We start from the raw sequence: 18,730 nt of genomic DNA, 5'->3' as shown, positions 1-18,730 counted from the left end.
AAAGCATTAGGATTTCTGCTAAGGTTCAAGTCCCAAGTATAAAATACAGCAACGTAGATGTAAATAACACTTGGCTGAATGTTGCTGACAGTTTCCTAGTCGCAGCTCACAATTATTTTCTAGTTATGATTAGTTTGTCAGGGCATGCAAAGTTGACTTTTTTTGGTAGTTCAGTTTCTTAATCGAGTTCTTGGCAGAAGTGTTATCAAAGATCATCTCAGAACTTCATGCTTCAGATCATAATAAAGCTATATACATTAAACCTTTAACCCATTCCGAGTTCGGTCACAGCAGCGCAGAATTCTGTATTTTGCCACACTGGTAAAAAGACAAAGCAGCACTCCAAGGCCAGATCAAGAAAATGAGGTTAATCAGAGATCAACTGGACTCCTTAGAAGAAAAGGTTGTGCCAAGAACAAGCTATCAATTTGGGAATAGCAAGCTTTCATTCGACACACATTTTCTTTTGCAGTTGTGCCTCTGTGTAATACAGCAAAGTAGCACAGATGGTGCAGCGTTTGCAATGTTCAGTGTTTCTCATTTTCATCGCTTTATAATTCATTCCCCGCAATATTCCTCTTGCTTTAAGTTCACTGACGCCCTGTGAAATGCATAGGACAGGGTGGAAATGAGATTCCCTGCTGGTGAAGTGGAAGTCGGCTGATGGCACAGTGGGCCGACTGGACCTATAATGGAGAAATAAAAGCTACTGCCAAACAATTTTTAGGAGCTCTGCAACATTAAAATCTTGCTTCTTTGTGGGGGGGGGGAGGGGGAGGGGGAGGAAAAGAAAATTAAAATAGCAAAATATAGAGAAATTTAGCCTGTCCTGATAAATGTGAATGTAGTTTGGTTCCTACAGATTCACTGCCGAAGATGCAAGGTAATTGTATTCCAGTGACCAGGGAGACGGAAACCTTCTGTTCCTTCATATTCATCTCTCTCTTCTTCTTTTTTCTCATTTTCTTGCATCAGATGGAAGGGCTTTTAACCAACATTACCTCATCTTTTGAACAGCCCTTTATCAGCACTGGAAATAAGGCTTGCCAAGCCCAGATCAGCCCTTTTCCTTCAGGTGTTACCACAATCACATCTTCATGGTTCGGCTAACTAAAGGCAATGCTAAATGACTTATCCTAGTCTCTGCTGGTGTTTTGGGCAGAGCATTTTCATCTTTTCCTGGTCTCAGCAATAGGAATTCAGCATGCTATCTGTGTAAAAGGCAACAGGATTTCTGTATTTTTTAGAGTAGCTCAGTGGAACAGAAGAAGGCTTTTAAAATGCTGCAAAGAAAACCAGACTCTGTATTTACTCAGTTTTGACATAGCGTTGCCTGTCACAAACCAGGAAAGCACCCGCACCTTCAGCAGTTCCTCGCAGGCGGTGTAAAACACCCGCTACCGAGACCATCGGCTTTCACACAGGGACCCCGTCTGTTCCCTAAATCATTTCTAAAGGTCTATGTAGGCTTTGGTTGCGTAACTTAAAATAATCCAACTCTTCTGAAAATTTTAAATCTGTGGTCATTCAGGTGATAGTTTTGGGGTGTGCTCACCTGAGCATTAATGTAAACAGATTCTTACCTTTTAATGGCATTAAAGACTATTGCAAAACAGCAATATAAAATAGAGTTCTGAGTAGAAACTGCACCACTGAAAATGATAAAGTAGCACAAGAGGTTTGTTCTTAGCCATTATTTTTTCTGATTCCAGATAATACAGTGAAAGTTGGTAAAGAAAATTTGCATTCTGTAAACTGTCTTTGAGAAGATCAATAAGAAAACTGAGTTTGTCTCTGCTGCTTTCAGCACATTTTCCACATTCTAATAAAGTGCCAGTGCGACGGGAATCCAGGCTCCGCAGTCTAAACCCCCGGCTTTTATCCGGACTCCAGCCACTACATTTCAGAGCAGGAGTCTGAAGAGTAATCCGACGCGTACACGAACACAAGATTATTGCAGGTTTCTCTTCTTTAGAAGCTGTTTTGTAAATGCGGTCAGGTGTGTGATTTGTCTTAATGCTCCCATTTTCGGGTGCTGCCTCTAGACAGCTGAGCTTTCCCTTCCCCTTCGGCAGCTGCGGAGGTTGGAGTGTGCCAGTGTGAGTGTTGGTACAGACAGCCTTGAACAACCCAGCAGCCTTTTTCACTTCTCGCATTATGTTGTTTGTAAACAAAACACAAGCAGCAGAAAATGCACCTCTAGGCAGAGCTCGGCTCTCCGGTTGTCTCTGTCGAGGCTACGTGCGTGCTCACCTACCCACGGGCTTTTCTGTCTGCAACACGGAAAAGGGAGAAGAGCGTCCAAAAGCCATCCCTGTTGTGCATTTATGGGATGAGAAAATTGTTGTCTTTATTGGTTATCTTCTCTAACAACAGAATAAGGAGTGGAAAGCTGTTTTTATTAATGCAGTCACTTTAGTATTGATTTTAACTATAATATCGCTTTAGTCTTCACTTTCTGTTTCGTTGTTATAAAGATAATATCTAATGGTACTGTAGCAGGGATGAAATTAGTATCTCCATTTCATCTCATTTCTCATCTCATTAGAGTTGAGTCTGAAATAAAACCTCATTTAAGAGCTCTTGACATTGGGGGAAGTATATCTGTGCTGTGGATTCAGACGCTGATCCAAAGGTGGTCATGAGCCACAATCATAATGGAGTCAATAATGTGACTTGTTAACACTGGGAAGTGTTAAAATGATCACTATATATAAGATGCTGGAGAGGTCTTAACTGAAATACTCTATTCGTTACGGGGCAGCACTCTTTGGAAAGATGTAATAAATGAGACAACCCAGAAACGAGCAGCAAGAAGCAGAAGGTTAGGAATAAAGGTGAAAGAAATGAGGGTTGGTTATTTGGGAAAAAAAAACAATGAAGAGGTGAAGAAAGTTACATTTTCTTCCAGACTGTAAAAGTATATTTAAAAGAATGAGAATTGAGACTTTTTAGTTCAGTTTAGTTAGATCAGTTAGGAATAGGGCAATCAATTTAATTTGTAGCGGGAAGAGACTTAGGATTGAATAGCAGGAAAAAAGAGAAAGGACAAGATACAGAAGGACAATTGTGGGATCTCCCTTTTGGGGTGTTTTTACTAGGCTGGAAGGGGCATTTGTCAGGGATGGTCCAACTGGCAGCAGACGGATGAGATTCGCCTTGCCGGACAGTTCTGTTCAGCCTCCTGCTTCTGGCTCGGAGGAAATGGGGACGGGCTGCAAAGGCAGCAAACTGTGCCCTCACAGCTGGGTGCCTGCTGGGGCAGATGTGCATGACCAGCCCTTTCGAAATTAGGAGTCAGCACTGCCACATGCAGAGAGGCCTATGAAACTAGTTGTGTAATATTATAATTCTAGGATTGGGGATATTTTCTAAAATGAGCGAACCAAGCCTGATTTTGAGAGGTGGAAAGCACTAGTATCTCTCTCTCTTTTTTTTTTTTTTTAACTGAAATTTCAGTAATAAATGTGAGAGCCCTTTTTTAAAGTATATAGGAAAAAGGGGTTGCCTGGAACCGTAATTAGAAACAAGGAGCAAGTCTTGATCCTTTGCTTTTGGGTTTTTAAAGGTAAGGAAAAATCCTTTTCTTGCACTTTTCTATTCACCAAACTGAGACGTATTAATTGGTTTGATAGCAAATACTCTACGGGTTATATATTCCTGATAGGATATCATTTTTAGCTGGCAGGTGGCTTTGGGAATCCTCTGTGTACAGAAGCTAAGTGCAAGTGCTTCTTTGCACTTTTCTTATCAGCAAGTAAGCTTGACTTTTAAACTCTTTTACAATGAGTTTATATTTTCGATTAGGTCATTTAAGTATTTTAAAAAATAGAAGTAGGATAATTAATATTAGACAAATGGTCATGAGTGCAGGATGTTATTTCCTGTAGTGTAATACTCCTATGTAAATTAGCATCATAAGAGGCTCAGCAAACGAGATTTCTGTGCCACCTATCAAACGAGAAATCGTATTTTGAAGATGTGCAGAGATTTGCATGTAACTTCTTGGGCAGGAGGAATGGCTATGAATTCTCATTCTCCGCCTCGCGCTCGGTGCACGCGTGCGGTGCATACGTTGGCCTGCTCCGCCTGAACTGAGCTGGATGTGGCTCTCCTGATCTCCTGCATGTTCCACATAAGATGGTTAAGGGCAGAAATAAAGTACAAGTTGGATTAAATACATAAATACACTTTTGTTATGAAACAGCCCAGATTACTTGGAATGATATAAAATTTAGGTTTACTCAGATCATTCTAAACTGCAGTTTATACATACTCTAGTAATGGCAGAGTGTAAATTCAAGGGAGTCCCTTTCTTTAACTTATGACTATTCATCATAAATTTTTTCTGCCACGGAGTGTTTTTATTGCTGAAGGGGAGGAAATGGGACTTTGCATACATTAGACCTGACTGACAACACTGAAGCTGCATTTTATTGCACAGCGTTTTGTTAGAGCCGTGATGATACTCGTCCTTGACTGCCTGGAAAGGAAGGCACCATCTTACCGCACCTCTGTAAAAGAAGGCCACTGAGCCAGGTTTCTTTTTTAACACATCATCTGTTCAGCTGTCATTATAAAACAGAAGCACAGACCAGATTAAAAGTTCCTAATCATGCAATAGTAATACAAAATTAAATTGGAGTTTTTTCCCGTGATCTCAGTAAAACTATTTAGGACCTCCTTTGAGTAAGAGAGAGACATGTCACTTAAGTATTTTGTCTTTCTAATTTTCCTATGGAGTGTTGGAGACTGGTCGCTCTGGCATACTGGGAATCTTGCATGCAGTCTTTTGCCTCTAGGCTGCCATTTCAAATGTGGCTAAGATCAGCGATAACCAAAAGTTACAATCTTAACAGCTTTTTGCTGGCCTACATAAGAGTTTAGTAGTCTTGCTAGGCTCATGCATGTGACATATTGGTAGGATAGTCTCTACAGCACTCTTCTACTTCCATCTTCTGTGCAGTATTAGGTATTTATTAGATCTAGGGACTTCAGTCTCCAAGATAGTCAGCTGATGTTTTCATTTCATATATAATTGTATTTTTAGTGTATCTGTTTAAATTTATAAGTCTTGAGAGCATTATTTTCCGTTGGTAACTCACCTTACCTCTAACAGTGTAAAATACATTTGTAAATGTAACTTGGCAAGAGCCACTGCACAAAGGTGGTTCTGTCAGCATTTCCTGAAAAAGTGAGGATTTTCCTCTTTTAAGTAAAATGGACTAGAAAATGCAGTTTTAAAATTTGGGGGTTTTGTGCATAGCAGTGATAAACAGGTAATTTAAACTATAGCGTATATCATATTTAGGGAGGCTTAAATGCTTGTGAAGTATGGAAGCAGGCACAAGATCAAAGAGAGGAGGACAATCAAAATGCAGTCACTTAGTGCGTGCCTAATTGCATGCCATTATCTGACAATGCACTTTTCTGAACAGCAAGCATAAAAGACTTAATCTCCCGTTAAACTATATAGTTCTTAACTGTGTAAGCACATAAAAGATTTAAAAAAGTTGTGGGGGGGGGGTTGTTTGTTTTTCGGTTTTTTTTAAGTGAAAGGCCAGTTTATAACTAGCCCTACTTGAGCTCCTGACAAGGAGAAAAGGGAGAAGTGAGCAGGAAAGCCACCTTACACTTATATTTAGGGCTAGTCCAAGACTTGGGCTCCTTGACTGTTGTGACTGTATAGAACTAGTGCTGACTCTTACTAAGCTCCTCTACCTTATCAATCTGACCTTCCTCTTCTTTGGGATGAGCTAACAAAAGCTGTAACTTCATCTGAAAAAAGTGTCTTCCTGTCTTCGTTTTGTCTGAGCGTTGCAGTTAAAACCTCTTGCTGCATTATACCAACTGATTACTTAGGCTTAACCCTGTGAAGATTAAAGCATGCACTTAACCTTACACGCCCTGAACAATCTTGTTGAAGTCAGAAGAACGAAGGTTAACATGCAGAGGTTAACGTGCCTCGGTCCTTACAGGGCAGTAACTTCAATCAGGAAATGCCTTAGAACAGCGACTGCAATAGCGGTTGCCCAGCGCCTATCGGGACGAGGTTGGAGCTGCCAGTTGTTATGGCAGTGCAAATAATTAATAAGTACAATAATTATGGTGCTAATTTAGCTATCAACAAGATATTTCTGGACAGAAATGAACTACAGCTATGTAGGGCAAAATACAGGCATATACTCAGGCTCTTGACAGATGATTGAAGGCAATTAAGGTACCATGCTCTAATGAGTTTCCATTTGTCACCTGAGCCGTGGTGAGTTGCTTGCCCTCCCCCTCACCTCGCTGCAGATGTGAAGTGTGTTCGCTTCCCGTAGCTTCAGCAAAGAGATTTCAGTTTCCAGGTACGGTGGGCCAGGAGCACGCGGCCCATCACTCGACTCAGCCGGCAGGTGGTAACTCGTTAAGCCGTGCTAGTTCCGTTATGGGAATCATTTGATCATATCGTCAAATATTCTACACTGATTTCTTCACATCTCATATTGCTATTGATTATTTTTATCCAGTTGAAGCTTCACACAAACCTGAGAGAAGAATAAGAAATAAAAGGAGATGGATAAGCAAGTTACTGTAAAGTAAACTTTACTCTGAATTTACCATGCATCAGCTGCTGTTCTCCCTGCAAGTGCAACCTGGCTGAATTGTCGTATTTTCCACTGTATAATATGTGCACAGGGAAAACTATTTTGCACTTACTGACATGCAGTTGCTCCTATCCAACAGTAACTTTCATGTGCCTTAAGATGGTCTTCCAAGGTCCATTCAGTAACACCTTTTTCAGTATTTGTGTTTAGTGCTAGAATGAGGATGCCCATCAAGAACGTGTGTATTAAAAAAAGGATATAGAATTTATAAATTAAGGATTTTTATGTCTGTTCTGTTTATTTTCTTCCCTCAGATCTGTAAGAGCAAAGCTAAAGAATCCCAGCAGTATTATCACAGCTTATCCATCCGGCAGAGTCTGGCTATCAACTTTAACATCCAACAGGACTGTGGCCATTTCCTTGCTGAGGTGCCTGTTCGCCTCCTTCCATGGGAGGATACCGATGCACCAGAGGTGGAAGAAGAGCAGGAAGAAGAGGAGGAAGAACCTGAGCATAAGAACAGAGAGACTCCTTCCAATATAGAGGCTTCACAAAAAGACAGCTCGAGCAACCAGGGGACCATCAGCAAGCAGCGCAGCCGTGTGGTGGTCATCACAAGGGAGGTCCCATACTTAACGGTGGCCGACTTTGTGCGGGAATCTGCACCCCGCCATGCAAAAAGCCCAGATTTATATGAGAGGCAGGTCTGTCTACTCCTTTTACAGCTCTGTTTGGGCCTGGAGCACCTGAAACCCTATCATATCACACACTGTGATCTGCGGTTGGAGAACCTGCTGCTGGTTCATTCCAGACCAGGGGTCAGCCCTCTGAACTCTGAGTCCATGGAGCCCAGTCCCAACACTGCTTGCCCAGCCAGGTTAATAGTGAGCAATTTCTCCCAGGCCAAGCAGAAGAGTCATATGGTGGATCCTGAGGTCCTACGGGATCAGTCCCGCCTGGCTCCAGAAATCATCACTGCAACACAGTACAAAAAGTGTGATGAGTTCCAGACTGGCATCCTCATCTATGAAATGCTGCACTTACCCAATCCCTTTGATGAGAATCCAGAGCTGAAGGAGAAGGAGTATACCCGTGCTGACCTCCCCAAGATCCCTTGCCGTTCCCTCTACTCTCAAGGGCTCCAACAGCTTGCCAGCTGCCTGCTGAATCCCAACCCTTCAGAGAGGATCCTAATATCAGAAGCCAAGGGAATCCTTCAGTGTTTGCTGTGGGGTCCACGTGAGGACTTGTTTCATGCCCTCAGCACGTCTTCCAACCCAGCCCGGAGGGATGCCGTACTTCAGAACTGGCTGGACATCAAACGGACGCTGCTGATGATCAAGTTTGCAGAGAAGTCCTTGGACAGGGACTGTGGAGTCATTCTCGAAGACTGGCTTTGTTGTCAATACCTGGCATTTGCCACTACAGACTCACTTCATCGCATTGTGAGAATCATGCAGCAGCACTAGTGTGCAGAACCTGTTGCTTTTCATGAAGCCTCCCCCTGCCCCAGTCCTCACTCCAGCCTGCCCTAGGGATCACACTTTGTACTGTAATGTTTAAAAAAAAAAAAAAAAAAAACTAGATTTCAAAGCCAGCAACCCTGAGCAAATAGGTTCTAATAGGAAACATTGCATCCTATACCTGATACAACCAAAACGTTGCTTTCTGCCAGGCTTAGTTTTATATACATATGTATGTGTGTATATATATATATAAATATATATATATATATGACTACATTTGGATCAGACATTTTGTAACTTGATTAATATCTGGTTGATAAGGAGAGCAAACCTTAACAGATAACACTATTTCTATCATTGCAGTGAACAAACTCCCCTCCTCTTCTGGATGGTTTCTGTCATTTCTATATGTAGCATTGGTAGTGAATAGCAGTGACCATCAGCAGCACTGGATTAATTATTAAATGGGAAATGAATGATCCACCATGTTCCAGGCCACAAAACCCTCTATTGCTTTCATTCCACATCCCATGCAAATCTTTCTCTCAGCTTAATCAGTCACCCCTAACTGGGCTGGACCCCTCTTTCTCCTGGCCTCATCCAGAAGGATTTGGATCTTTCTAACACTTTCTGCCTTCTGTTTTCTTCCCAAACATGGTTATCCTGCTGACTGCGGCCAGTGTCAGCGGACACTAAGTATCTCTATTCTGTCCTCTTCCCCCTTTCTCTGTCTCTGACTCGCTGCCTACCCATATCCCTTCTAACCATGGATCCTTGATTTCAATGATCCTGCCTTAATCAGACCATTATCCTTAGCTTAAGATCTCTGCATTAAGCAGCACAGTATGCACACTCTGTCTTTCCCATTTCCTACACGGCATTCACCAGGCTGGGTGGTTGATGTACTGTGGATACAACTGTGTTTATACAAGAACAGTGCAACACATGGTGGACAACTGAAATTCCCCTTCCGTTGCAAAAGGCACTAAAGCCTGATTGGAAATGGATAGAAAGTACATAACCTTCTCTGACCACCACTGTTATGAAGTGGGATTGAAAATAACAGCCACCTCTTCTGTTTTATTTTGGTTTGCTCTTGTCACTTGTGCCATATTGCAAAGTGGGACTGAAACTGGCCCTGCTGGATGTTGGCAGGAGGCAGAATTGTTCAGAGCTTGTCTGTGTGTAGCTAACAGGCCACCTGGAGACACTTTTACTCCAGACAGTTCTCTGAAGGGGAAAAACAAGGGGGCAAGAACACTGTTTTTTAATTAGTGAGGGAGCTGTTAATTTGGCAGCCACAACTAACAATATCATGATCCATTTTTCCTGCAGCAGTGTTTGCCTGCATATCTTATGTGCAACCGGTGTTTTCTAACGTCTAATAGACAACAGCCTAAAACCAGCATGTTGTCACAACAGCTCAAGGAGCATTGCAGGCAGGGTTTGGACTAGAAAAGGAGTTACTGAGTATTAAAGAGACAGAATTTTAAAAAATTCAACCTGAAGGAGCTTTTCACTTTGAAAGGCAGCTGCCGACTTGCTCGCCTGCCGTGACGGCTGTTTCCTATGGAACCTCTGCGACTGCAGACAGTGTCTTTGCTCAGTCTTGCTAGGCTCTGCATGGTGTCCTAAATCGCTCTGGAGAATACGTTTGGATGCAGGGGAAAAAGCGACACCGAATATTCTGACCCGGGTGATGGACAGCAGACAGCCCTAGTTACGAGCCTGTGCTTCTCTCCTATGGATCTATGTGCAATTCTTGTATGTATTTTTTAAAGCTGTACATTACAGTGTTCACTTTACATACCAGCCTTTACCTGATGCTAGATCTGCAGCCCCTTCCTTTACTTTCCTGGCACATAAATGCACAGATATCCATCTGTTCTTTTTATGGAATGATGTTTCATTTTAATTGTTAAAACTGTGAGGAATCAATTCACTTCAGCCTTGAAACAAATAGCCACTTTATACAGCGTATGCATGCTTGGACCAGAGGCATGGAAACTGAACAAACAGTCCTGCAGGCTTAAGGTCAGCAAAACTAGCTCTGGACCCACACTATACATTCGGAGGGGTTAAAATGTCTATATTAGTCTTCTCTGGCATCTATCAGAGCTAAGCTGAATGTGTGTAGAAGCCTACATCGATTGTGCAGTAGTATATAGACCTTTTTTGTGACCATTCTAGAGATTTTTGAAACTTCTGATTATTATTCTGTTGTTTGATTCACCTGTATCAGTGAAGGATCAGGCAAGGATAAGAATAATATATTTTTAATGTGATATGTATTTTTTTCTTTTTGGCAAAAAGGTTAAGATGTTGGCATTGATGAAAAAAGAGGATAGTGCATTGAAAGTCCAAGTGCAATGTATGTAGTTGAGGTACTTCCACTACATCAGGAAAGAAGGTTTCTACACTAATGCTGAGCAGCGGCTTGTAAAAGGACCCTTTACAAAGGATCACGCATGCAATGCAGCCCCGCTTCATCGGGACGCGGGCCGGCGGTGCTCGGAGAGCGGAAACGCGCGGAGCATGACAGGTCACGCAAATACTCTCTGCTACCTATTAGTCACTGTGTGCTGAGCTGAGAGTAGGGCACTGCTTCTTGTTCTCTGTGGTCTGGTTTTGTGTTTGTTTTGTAGTGCCTGTGCGCACATAACTTCTCACGTAAGTAGTACAGGCTGTGTGAGCAGCTCTTGGACCACTCGCCACTGCAACGGGCTCATTCCTTCCAGCCGGTAGGTTTCTGTGTATACGGACACATGTTCTCAGTGTTGCTTCCATGTCAACGCGCACATGCAAAGTTGAATTTTGAATGTTTTACAACCCTTCATATTTAATGCAGCTGGTCCAAAGCCTTTGTATCTCTAGCTATCTAATTTCAGTTTGTATTTTTGTGATGAACCAATACTCACTTTAGCTCTGCAGTATAATCAAGCATGGATAGATGTTCACTACCAATCTCTTTCTTGTGCAGCACTGGGTAAACTTTAGCAATTTGTAGTGTTGTGTGGTTTTTTTTCTTTAAAAAAGAATGGTCAACAAAGTCAAACACAATCTGTCCTGAGCTCTGTTCCTTGGGGAGCTTCAGGCTGACTTTGCAGATATGCCCATAACCGGTGATTGTAACTGTGTTTGTGGTGGTCCTCCATCCTGGCAACAGGTTGTGCCAGATAAATACCTGAGAATGTATGCATTAAACTGATTGTAAACAAATCCTAAGAATGCTACAGCATAATTGCTCAGCAAAAGGAAAAAAACCCACTCCGTTTGTAATTGGGATCCTGTGTGTAACAGGAACAGAAGCCCTAACTGTGCATAGATAACTTAAATGGACATGTGCACAGATTTTGAATTTTTTAGTAGTGTAGCACTTTCAGCTGAGCTCAAGAAATAGGAAGAGCTGCAAATCTAAGATAACAGTATTGACTGTAAATATATATTTTTCTATTAATAAAAGCTGCCATTCAAATATTTTTAACATGAACTCTACAGATTTTTCCAGTGCAAAGTAATTTCTGGAAAATCAAATGCTTGTCTGAAGAAGAATTATAATGAATGGTTTCTGATCCTTTTAGAGCCATTAAAAATCTCTCTAATGTTACAGAGAGAGCACAGTGATTGGATTCACAACGTTTAGTGCCTTGTCAAAAAAATAAAATGAAGTTGGTCAGTTGGTGGGAATCTTACTCTTCTGGTGATAGCCCTACAAATATTACTGCCCACACTGAGATGCAGAAGACTATTGAAAAAATGAAATTGTGTACTTCATATGAGGATGAGGGGATCTATTCCATGAGAAGATTTGTTTCTGGAGATTCAGTTATGTGAACAAGTTCCTTTAAGTTGCTTGTAGTTCAGCTTAACTTCAAGTAACAACCAAAATTGTGGGCTTTCAAATTCGGAACTGAATCTGCACAAGGAAAGTAACAGTAGCTAAGAAGTCAGTTGGTCTGATCTGACCCCAGCAACATCCAAGAAGCCTATTGCTTTGACAATCTGCTCCGGACACGCGGCGTCCAGGTGAGGAGTCGGACTGGCGTGGGAAGGGGCGGTGCAGGGGAGGCGTGCCGCTGCCGCGGGAGCTGCTGCACGTGCCGCACGCTGTGCTCTGCGGAGTGAAACGCAAACCTCCGACAACACACGAGTGCCGGAAAACTACTTCTGAGATGTTATGGAAGATGTCTTTGCTTTGTATTTCTTAAATTGGAATTGCTTATTCACTGATTATCTTTCAAGCCTCAGATTTGATCCAGTCTATGCATAATCCAGGTGAATGTAAAGAGAATCTACTAGTAAAAACTTGCCCAGAAATCTTCAGGAATAAAGGGGATCCAGGATTTTACTCTGGAGCCTCTGGAATGTCTCTTTTTAAAATTCAGACGTGGTGAAATCTGTAACTCAAGCTAGACTATTTTGTTGCTGGCCTGCAGACAAGAATGCAGAGAGCATTTACACAAATGTTCCACCTTACATCTTTTAAGCTCCACACGTGCCAAAAGCACCCACAAGATATGAACAGATCATCTTGGCATTGTAACACAGGGAAATTCCAACATTTTAGAGAGAAGAATATACTGTTTAAATAAATCAGATGTGTGTTAGCAATCAGTTACTGGAAGAGTTTATTCTGCAGCTTCATACTGTAGGTCCCATACTTTAGCATGTAAAAATAGTATTTGTTGCTGCATTAGAAATGTCTCTGTTTCTCAGTTCTTGTGCTGAGAAGCTCCACCCAAATTAATATAATTTTTTATTTTTAATAAAAATTTAATAAGTAGTTAAACACTTAAATTCATGTGTAAATATAAATAAAATAGTCCCATTTTTATTTAATCCAGTTTTTCTGAGGGAACATTTAATGCACTTTCCTTTCCCCCTTTCCCCAAATAAGAATTACGCAGTCTGTTTCTCTGTACAAACAGGATAAGACCATTATTTCCTACATGACTGGGCCATCAATCTTACTCTGATTTAGTGGAGGTAGTGTGGCTTCTGCTAAAACTCCTGAAAACCTAAACAGAGCACAATCAGAGCTCTTCAGTCAGTGTACAGAGAGATGTGATGGTGACTTAGTTGTGCAGTAAGATAACATGAAAGAAGTGCAGTATAGCATTTTAAATACTTCTGTAATAATACTGCTCCCAAAAATACACCTGTGCAGATGTTCCTTAAACCATCATCTGGATTCCAAACACTTCAAGGGAGGAAAGGGCAAAAAGTACTTTTCAAAAGACATACTGGGGAGAAATTTCTTTAAGGTATCCTCAACTCCAAAAGGCAGAGCAAGTCCTCTCCACTGCTGTGTTGCAAAGAATTTCTAGTAGACAATCCATACGGACTTTTTTATTCACCTGGATGCAGTATTTAGAAGGTGATGGTTTTGAACAGATGTAGAACGTAATTTAAATAATTTCCTCTAGGCCTCCTTGCATTGGTGCTCCACTCAGCATTTAGTTGGAAACCACAGAACGCTTTCAGATCACGCAGAGTTGCCAGTGAGGCATGGACTCTCAGTTTACCTGTACATAAGCATTTTACCACGCCACAGATTTTGAGAATTTGGTTTGAACTTCAGGCTATGAAGATTTTTTTTTTCCTTAAATCCAAGGGGAAGACTTCAGGGATTTAGAAGAGGTTGGAATTTTTTTATATGGAAGAAATATGTTCATATATATGCATATATATATATATGTGTATATATGAAGTTTTGTATCCCAAAAGTATTCTTTGCCCCTTTTTGTTTGAAAATATATATATTATATATTGTATATATAATATATATTTAAGGTTGTGTAAATTTGAACATAGTAGCTTCATAAAACAAATAACACCTCTTCAAAAATGACTTGAAACCTGTTTCTTCATCCTTTGGCTTGTTGGTATTAGAAGGTTTTGCAGTTGAAATCCTTGGGTTTTTTTCTTTTAAATCTTAATTATGCTGAGCATTTAAGAATATGTTCTCATTTTTATTAAAAGGGGAAAATTATTTTAAAATTAGGGATTCCAAAATTGACGATCTTTTATAAACGGGATTTCTTTAAAATCCCTTGGAAAAGGGATTTTTTCTTTTCTTTCCTTTTGTTTTTGATTTCAACTCCATTTCTTGTGGGTAATTTGTATCTGGAATTCCTGGTTGCATTGCTTTATCTGGTGCTTCATATTGCTATTTACACATTTTTATATGAATAAGTATATAAACTTCAAGCCTTCCTTTGTGATCGGGGCAGTTACACTCTGGTTTGCTGTGGTACTTTGCTGTGTACTCTGTGGCATTCATGTTACTGTGTAAATAAACTAGTTTTATTACACTGAAAGTCAAATTTGCAGTTGTCCTCTTTTCCTCTCTCGCTAGGCAACTAGCCGCAAATGCACCTTTCTGAGGAAGATGCGTGACGCTGGCGTGTCTGCCGCAAGGTGCAGGTGGAGGAGCAGTTCTGGCTGGGAGAAGAGCTGCAGCAGCGGCTGGGGGCAGGTGCAGCTGGGGGGAGCGGGAGCCGCTGGGGCTCCCCGGCCCCCGCCCCGGCACCGCCCACCGCCTCCGACCGTTTTCCCCAAAAGTCTCCCCGTGGCTGGCACTATTTCACCTCCATCCGGACCGGCCACAGCAGCAGCCCAAGGATAAAGCAGCCGCTGGCAGCTGTGCTGTTTAAACCACCGGCTTGTTAAGGCCTCCGTGGAGTGAAGTGATTTGACATATTGATGCAAACGGAGGCAGCTACGTGTCCACGCCAGGGCGACCGCTGTCACTGAAGGAGCTCAGCCAAAGTTAGCAACTTCCCTAGTGTGGGCAGGGCTTAAATGACCTGCTGCGAAGGAATAAATGGCTTTAAGTGATTTTTTTTATATGCCGTGACAAAGCAGGATGCCTCCAAGGCACTCATGTGCGGCGGAGTCCGCTTCGTGTCTGATCCGCGACCTTGAAGCACACCGCCTGATGGAGTCTGCTGAAAAGCAGATGGGATATGGGATAACACATGTCTTCGTGATCACGCGGACACGCTCCGGTGACAGTGAGATCAAACGGCTCAATTTTGTACATGGATTTGATAGGTAGCAATAGCAGCTGCAGATGCTAATGTATTAGCATGGACCAGACGACACTACATACACCAGACCAGATGACACTACACGCACCAGAGCAATGCTGTGGTTCTGCCTGAGCGTAGCACTGTTCATAAATACTCTTTCAAAAAAATAGCCAAAAGCCTGAGGGCTCAATTCTTCCCGCAATTACGCCGGCTTTGCGCAGGTGTGTCACTACCTGCGGTCAGCATTCGGCTGCAGCGTAACTACTACCCGCCATTCCCAGCTACTGCTTGGTCGCTGTTTCAAAGCCCTCCAAAACCGGTTTAAGCTGTTGTCCTCCTCCTCCTCCTTTTTAAAAATCCAAAGCTAACTGACTCCAGAGAGGTCAGTAAATACGCAACACATTTAACAGCCTGACAGAGATATTTTGGCTTTGCCAGAGTAATCCCTGTTCGCTTTAATGAAGTGCCAGGGACTCAGTTAAAAGAGCTAGATTATGCCATTTGTCAGCGGCAATCACCAAGCACCACTGCGGAGAGAAAAGATATCCAAGAACAGTCTGAAACCTTTCAAGGCCCAATAATTGTACTAGTTTAACTAAAGCCTGTTTGAAACTAATTGAGTTATGTCAGTGGAAAGTCTTTAGTGGGTCTCCTTGTGGGGTCACTGTCTGACGTTCTCATTTTAGCTTGCGCCGGACACGAATGCAAGCGAAGCCGAAAGATGCCTGTTTTAAGCTGATACGAAAATGTCTGCATCAGGTTTTTTACCAGTGCAGAAATTCGCTTTTGGTAGGCAGTGTTTGTGAAGGAAAGCACTAAGGAGCTAAGTTCCTATACATGACCATCCCTTACGTTCTAGGAAATCTCCACGCGCCGCGTAGGCCCTGCCGGCTGCCCCTTCAGTCCAACTCATGAGCTTCTGTGCTGCGTCTGTGAATCACGCCATCCTCCTCCTCACTCCACAGTGGTTTTAACCAGAACCAGAGAGGAGCAGCCAGCTCACAAGGCAAACTGTTCAAGTTAAGCGTTTGAACAGAAATAATGGCTGTACTGGAAAATCACTGGTCATTCAAGGGATCTTCTTCAGAAAATGAGGAAGAATCCAGGACCTGCATGCCATTAAAAATGGCACTCTCCTTTCCTAAACAAAGCTGTTTATTTCTGTAAAACATGCACAGATGCTCAAATACTGCAGTGTTGATATTGGAAACGACACAAGGAGACAGTTCTGCCCATAAAACCAATATGGCTCTATCATATTCATAGAACAGGCTACAGATTTTAACACCAAAAATGGACCATTACGTCATTTGTCAGATCTAGGCCTCCCTTTTCACCTAGCTGCTACTGGATTGATATATCCTGGGTTGGTACAAATCCCCTGAGACCAGTAATTTAAGCGCAAGTATATCTTTCAGGAAAGTACCTAGTCTTTATCCACAGATATTAGCAGCTGGAGGAGTCATGGCTCTGCGGGGGAAGATACGTGTTCAAACACCATTCTGGGCCTTCAAACCTGCAGCTCACCTGGTACTGCTGCTGCCGTCCCAGCAGGCAGCTGTAAGTCGTGGTGCTTAGTCCATCCACCTGTAGATCGGGGCAGGTTCCTTGCTATCAGACCGTCTTTCAAATGAGAACAGAAGCCAAGCGAGTGGTGGTATCGCCTGGCGGGCGAAGCAGGCTGTGGAGCACGGGGAGCGCAGCTTCGGGACTCTGAAGCAGGTTCATGTGTATTAAGTCGGAGAGCTGAAAATTATGGCTGTCGAACATCTCCTATCAGCATCTCCTGCCCGTACCCCCAGGCACTAATGAGACCTGCTGGTCCGGCCGTTGTCTGGGTTTCTTTTGTTGCACTGCAGCTGGCTGAGCCAGGACGTCTGCAGAAGCAGATGCTGGAAGTAGCTGACAGTCATCTAAGGTAACGCTACAAGCCTCCACTACATCTTATACTACACAAGGGGGAGGAATGGGAATGCAGAGGCTTTTCGCAAAGGTATTTTCGCCCTCTGTTCTTGTTCATACTGGCCAGTCTTGCTCATAGCCCCCCTGTTCAGCAAACAGACGGGAAGCTGCTGCCTCCCCCAGCTCTGCCCCGACGTGCGCCCTGTGTGTACCTGCATGGTGTTTTACAGGGGCCGCGATGTGCCGTGCCGCTGCTGTCACCCGGCGCCCGGCCTGGCGCCCCGGGCTGGGGGAGAGCCCGCGCTCCCCCGCGCAGCCCCACGCATCCTGCAATGGGGGAGAGCCCATGCTCCCCCGCGCAGCCCCACGCATCCTGCACTGGGGCAGAGCCCATGCTCCCCCACGCAGCCCCACGCATCCTGCGCTGGGGCAGAGCCCATGCTCCCCCATGCAGCCCCACGCATCCTGCGCTGGGGGAGAGCCCGCGCTCCCCCACGCAGCCCCACGCATCCTGCACTGGGGCAGAGCCCGCGCTCCCCCATGCAGCCCCACGCATCCTGCGCTGGGGGAGAGCCCATGCTCCCCCGTGCAGCCCCACGCTGCCGTGCAGGGGCAGAGCGGCCCGGGACAGCCCCACGCGCAGTGGGACGGGGCAGGGGGCCGTTACAGGTCTAACATCCAGTCTCAGGTTTTGCCTCTCCGTTGAAGTCTTACTGGCCTAGATTAGAGGCAGTGAACAGTGTAAGATTAGCATTAAAAAACAGAAATACTTGCAATTTAACTGTAAGAACTAAGCTATTGACTTTGCACCTCTCCAAATTGCAAAAGAACGTAAATGCTCTTCTAAAGAAAACAGAGAATTAAATCAAGACAATAAATTATCCTGATTCCTACATGGGCACTATGCTTAAATCAAGTTACTATCGGAGATGGGCTTGTATCCTGCCCCATGGACGGCCAATACCTCACCCATCAAAAGAAAAGGAACACCCCATAACCGGTGGAGCCAGTCACGCAAGGGGAGCAAGTCTCCTTGCAAACTTTCTCCGTTTTAGTCCTGAAAATAATGTTTATGCTCGCCCACCTTACATGCTCCAGCTTATGTATCAGTATCTGTGCAGGAGTTATTGCTAAAGCAGCCACCGCAAGACATTAGGATTCTCCTCAGCTTAAGACAAGAAGCAGCAATGGGATATCAGATGATGTTGTGGGATACCACATGACATTTTTTTATGGCTCCAGTTAAAAATGTTGTAAAACCATCCACTGCTTCATAAAACCCAAGCCCAGAGCTTGACCAACGCTGACCTTTTTGTAGCATGAACCACACAAAGTGTTTCTCTGTGGTGTGCAGCATCTCACTCTGCGGGCACCACTTTCAGCATCTCGTTCCCAGGAAAGCTCGGCACACAGTCCCAATCTCTTCACTGCCTTCAGTGAGACCTTCCTGGTCCATGTTTTCTCAGGTGACGTGGCCACACTGAGAGATTGGGGGGGGATATTCACATTTGGTAGAAATGACAGAAGGTATTTCATGTCTCGCACATCAATGCCCTATTTGCTTTTGCTGGGCAGACATCTCCAGGCCTGGAGCATTGATTTTTGAGAATCCTGGATGTTCAGATTAGACTGTTTAGTTTATTTTTTTAGTAATAGGAACTAGTCTGAGTTTATTCAACATTAAATTTCCTTTGCTGCTTTTGTCTGCTTTTTCAGGGAGTTCAAATGCACCCGGAAT

The 18,730-nt window shown here is 43.4% G+C and overlaps 1 protein-coding gene across 4 annotated transcripts in view; it reads left to right on the top strand.

Annotated features, from left to right (window-relative positions):
* Window positions 1-14,376, top strand: part of PEAK1 (pseudopodium enriched atypical kinase 1) — a 131,214-nt gene extending 116,838 nt beyond the window's left edge. For all 4 annotated transcript variants that reach the window (XM_064517576.1, XM_064517573.1, XM_064517574.1 and 1 more), the window contains one exon: window positions 6,905-14,376. In XM_064517576.1, coding sequence (XP_064373646.1) covers window positions 6,905-8,059 — 1,155 coding nt within the window. In that variant the 3' untranslated portion in view covers window positions 8,060-14,376. The remainder of the gene's footprint in view (window positions 1-6,904) is intronic.
* Window positions 14,377-18,730: the final 4,354 nt, after the last annotated feature.

Source organism: Dromaius novaehollandiae, chromosome 10 (assembly GCF_036370855.1).
Source record: "Dromaius novaehollandiae isolate bDroNov1 chromosome 10, bDroNov1.hap1, whole genome shotgun sequence".
NCBI classification, from domain to species: Eukaryota; Metazoa; Chordata; class Aves; order Casuariiformes; family Dromaiidae; genus Dromaius; species Dromaius novaehollandiae.
The sequence above is the reverse complement of the archived record's forward strand: the minus strand, read 5'-3'. Positions and strand labels throughout refer to the sequence as shown.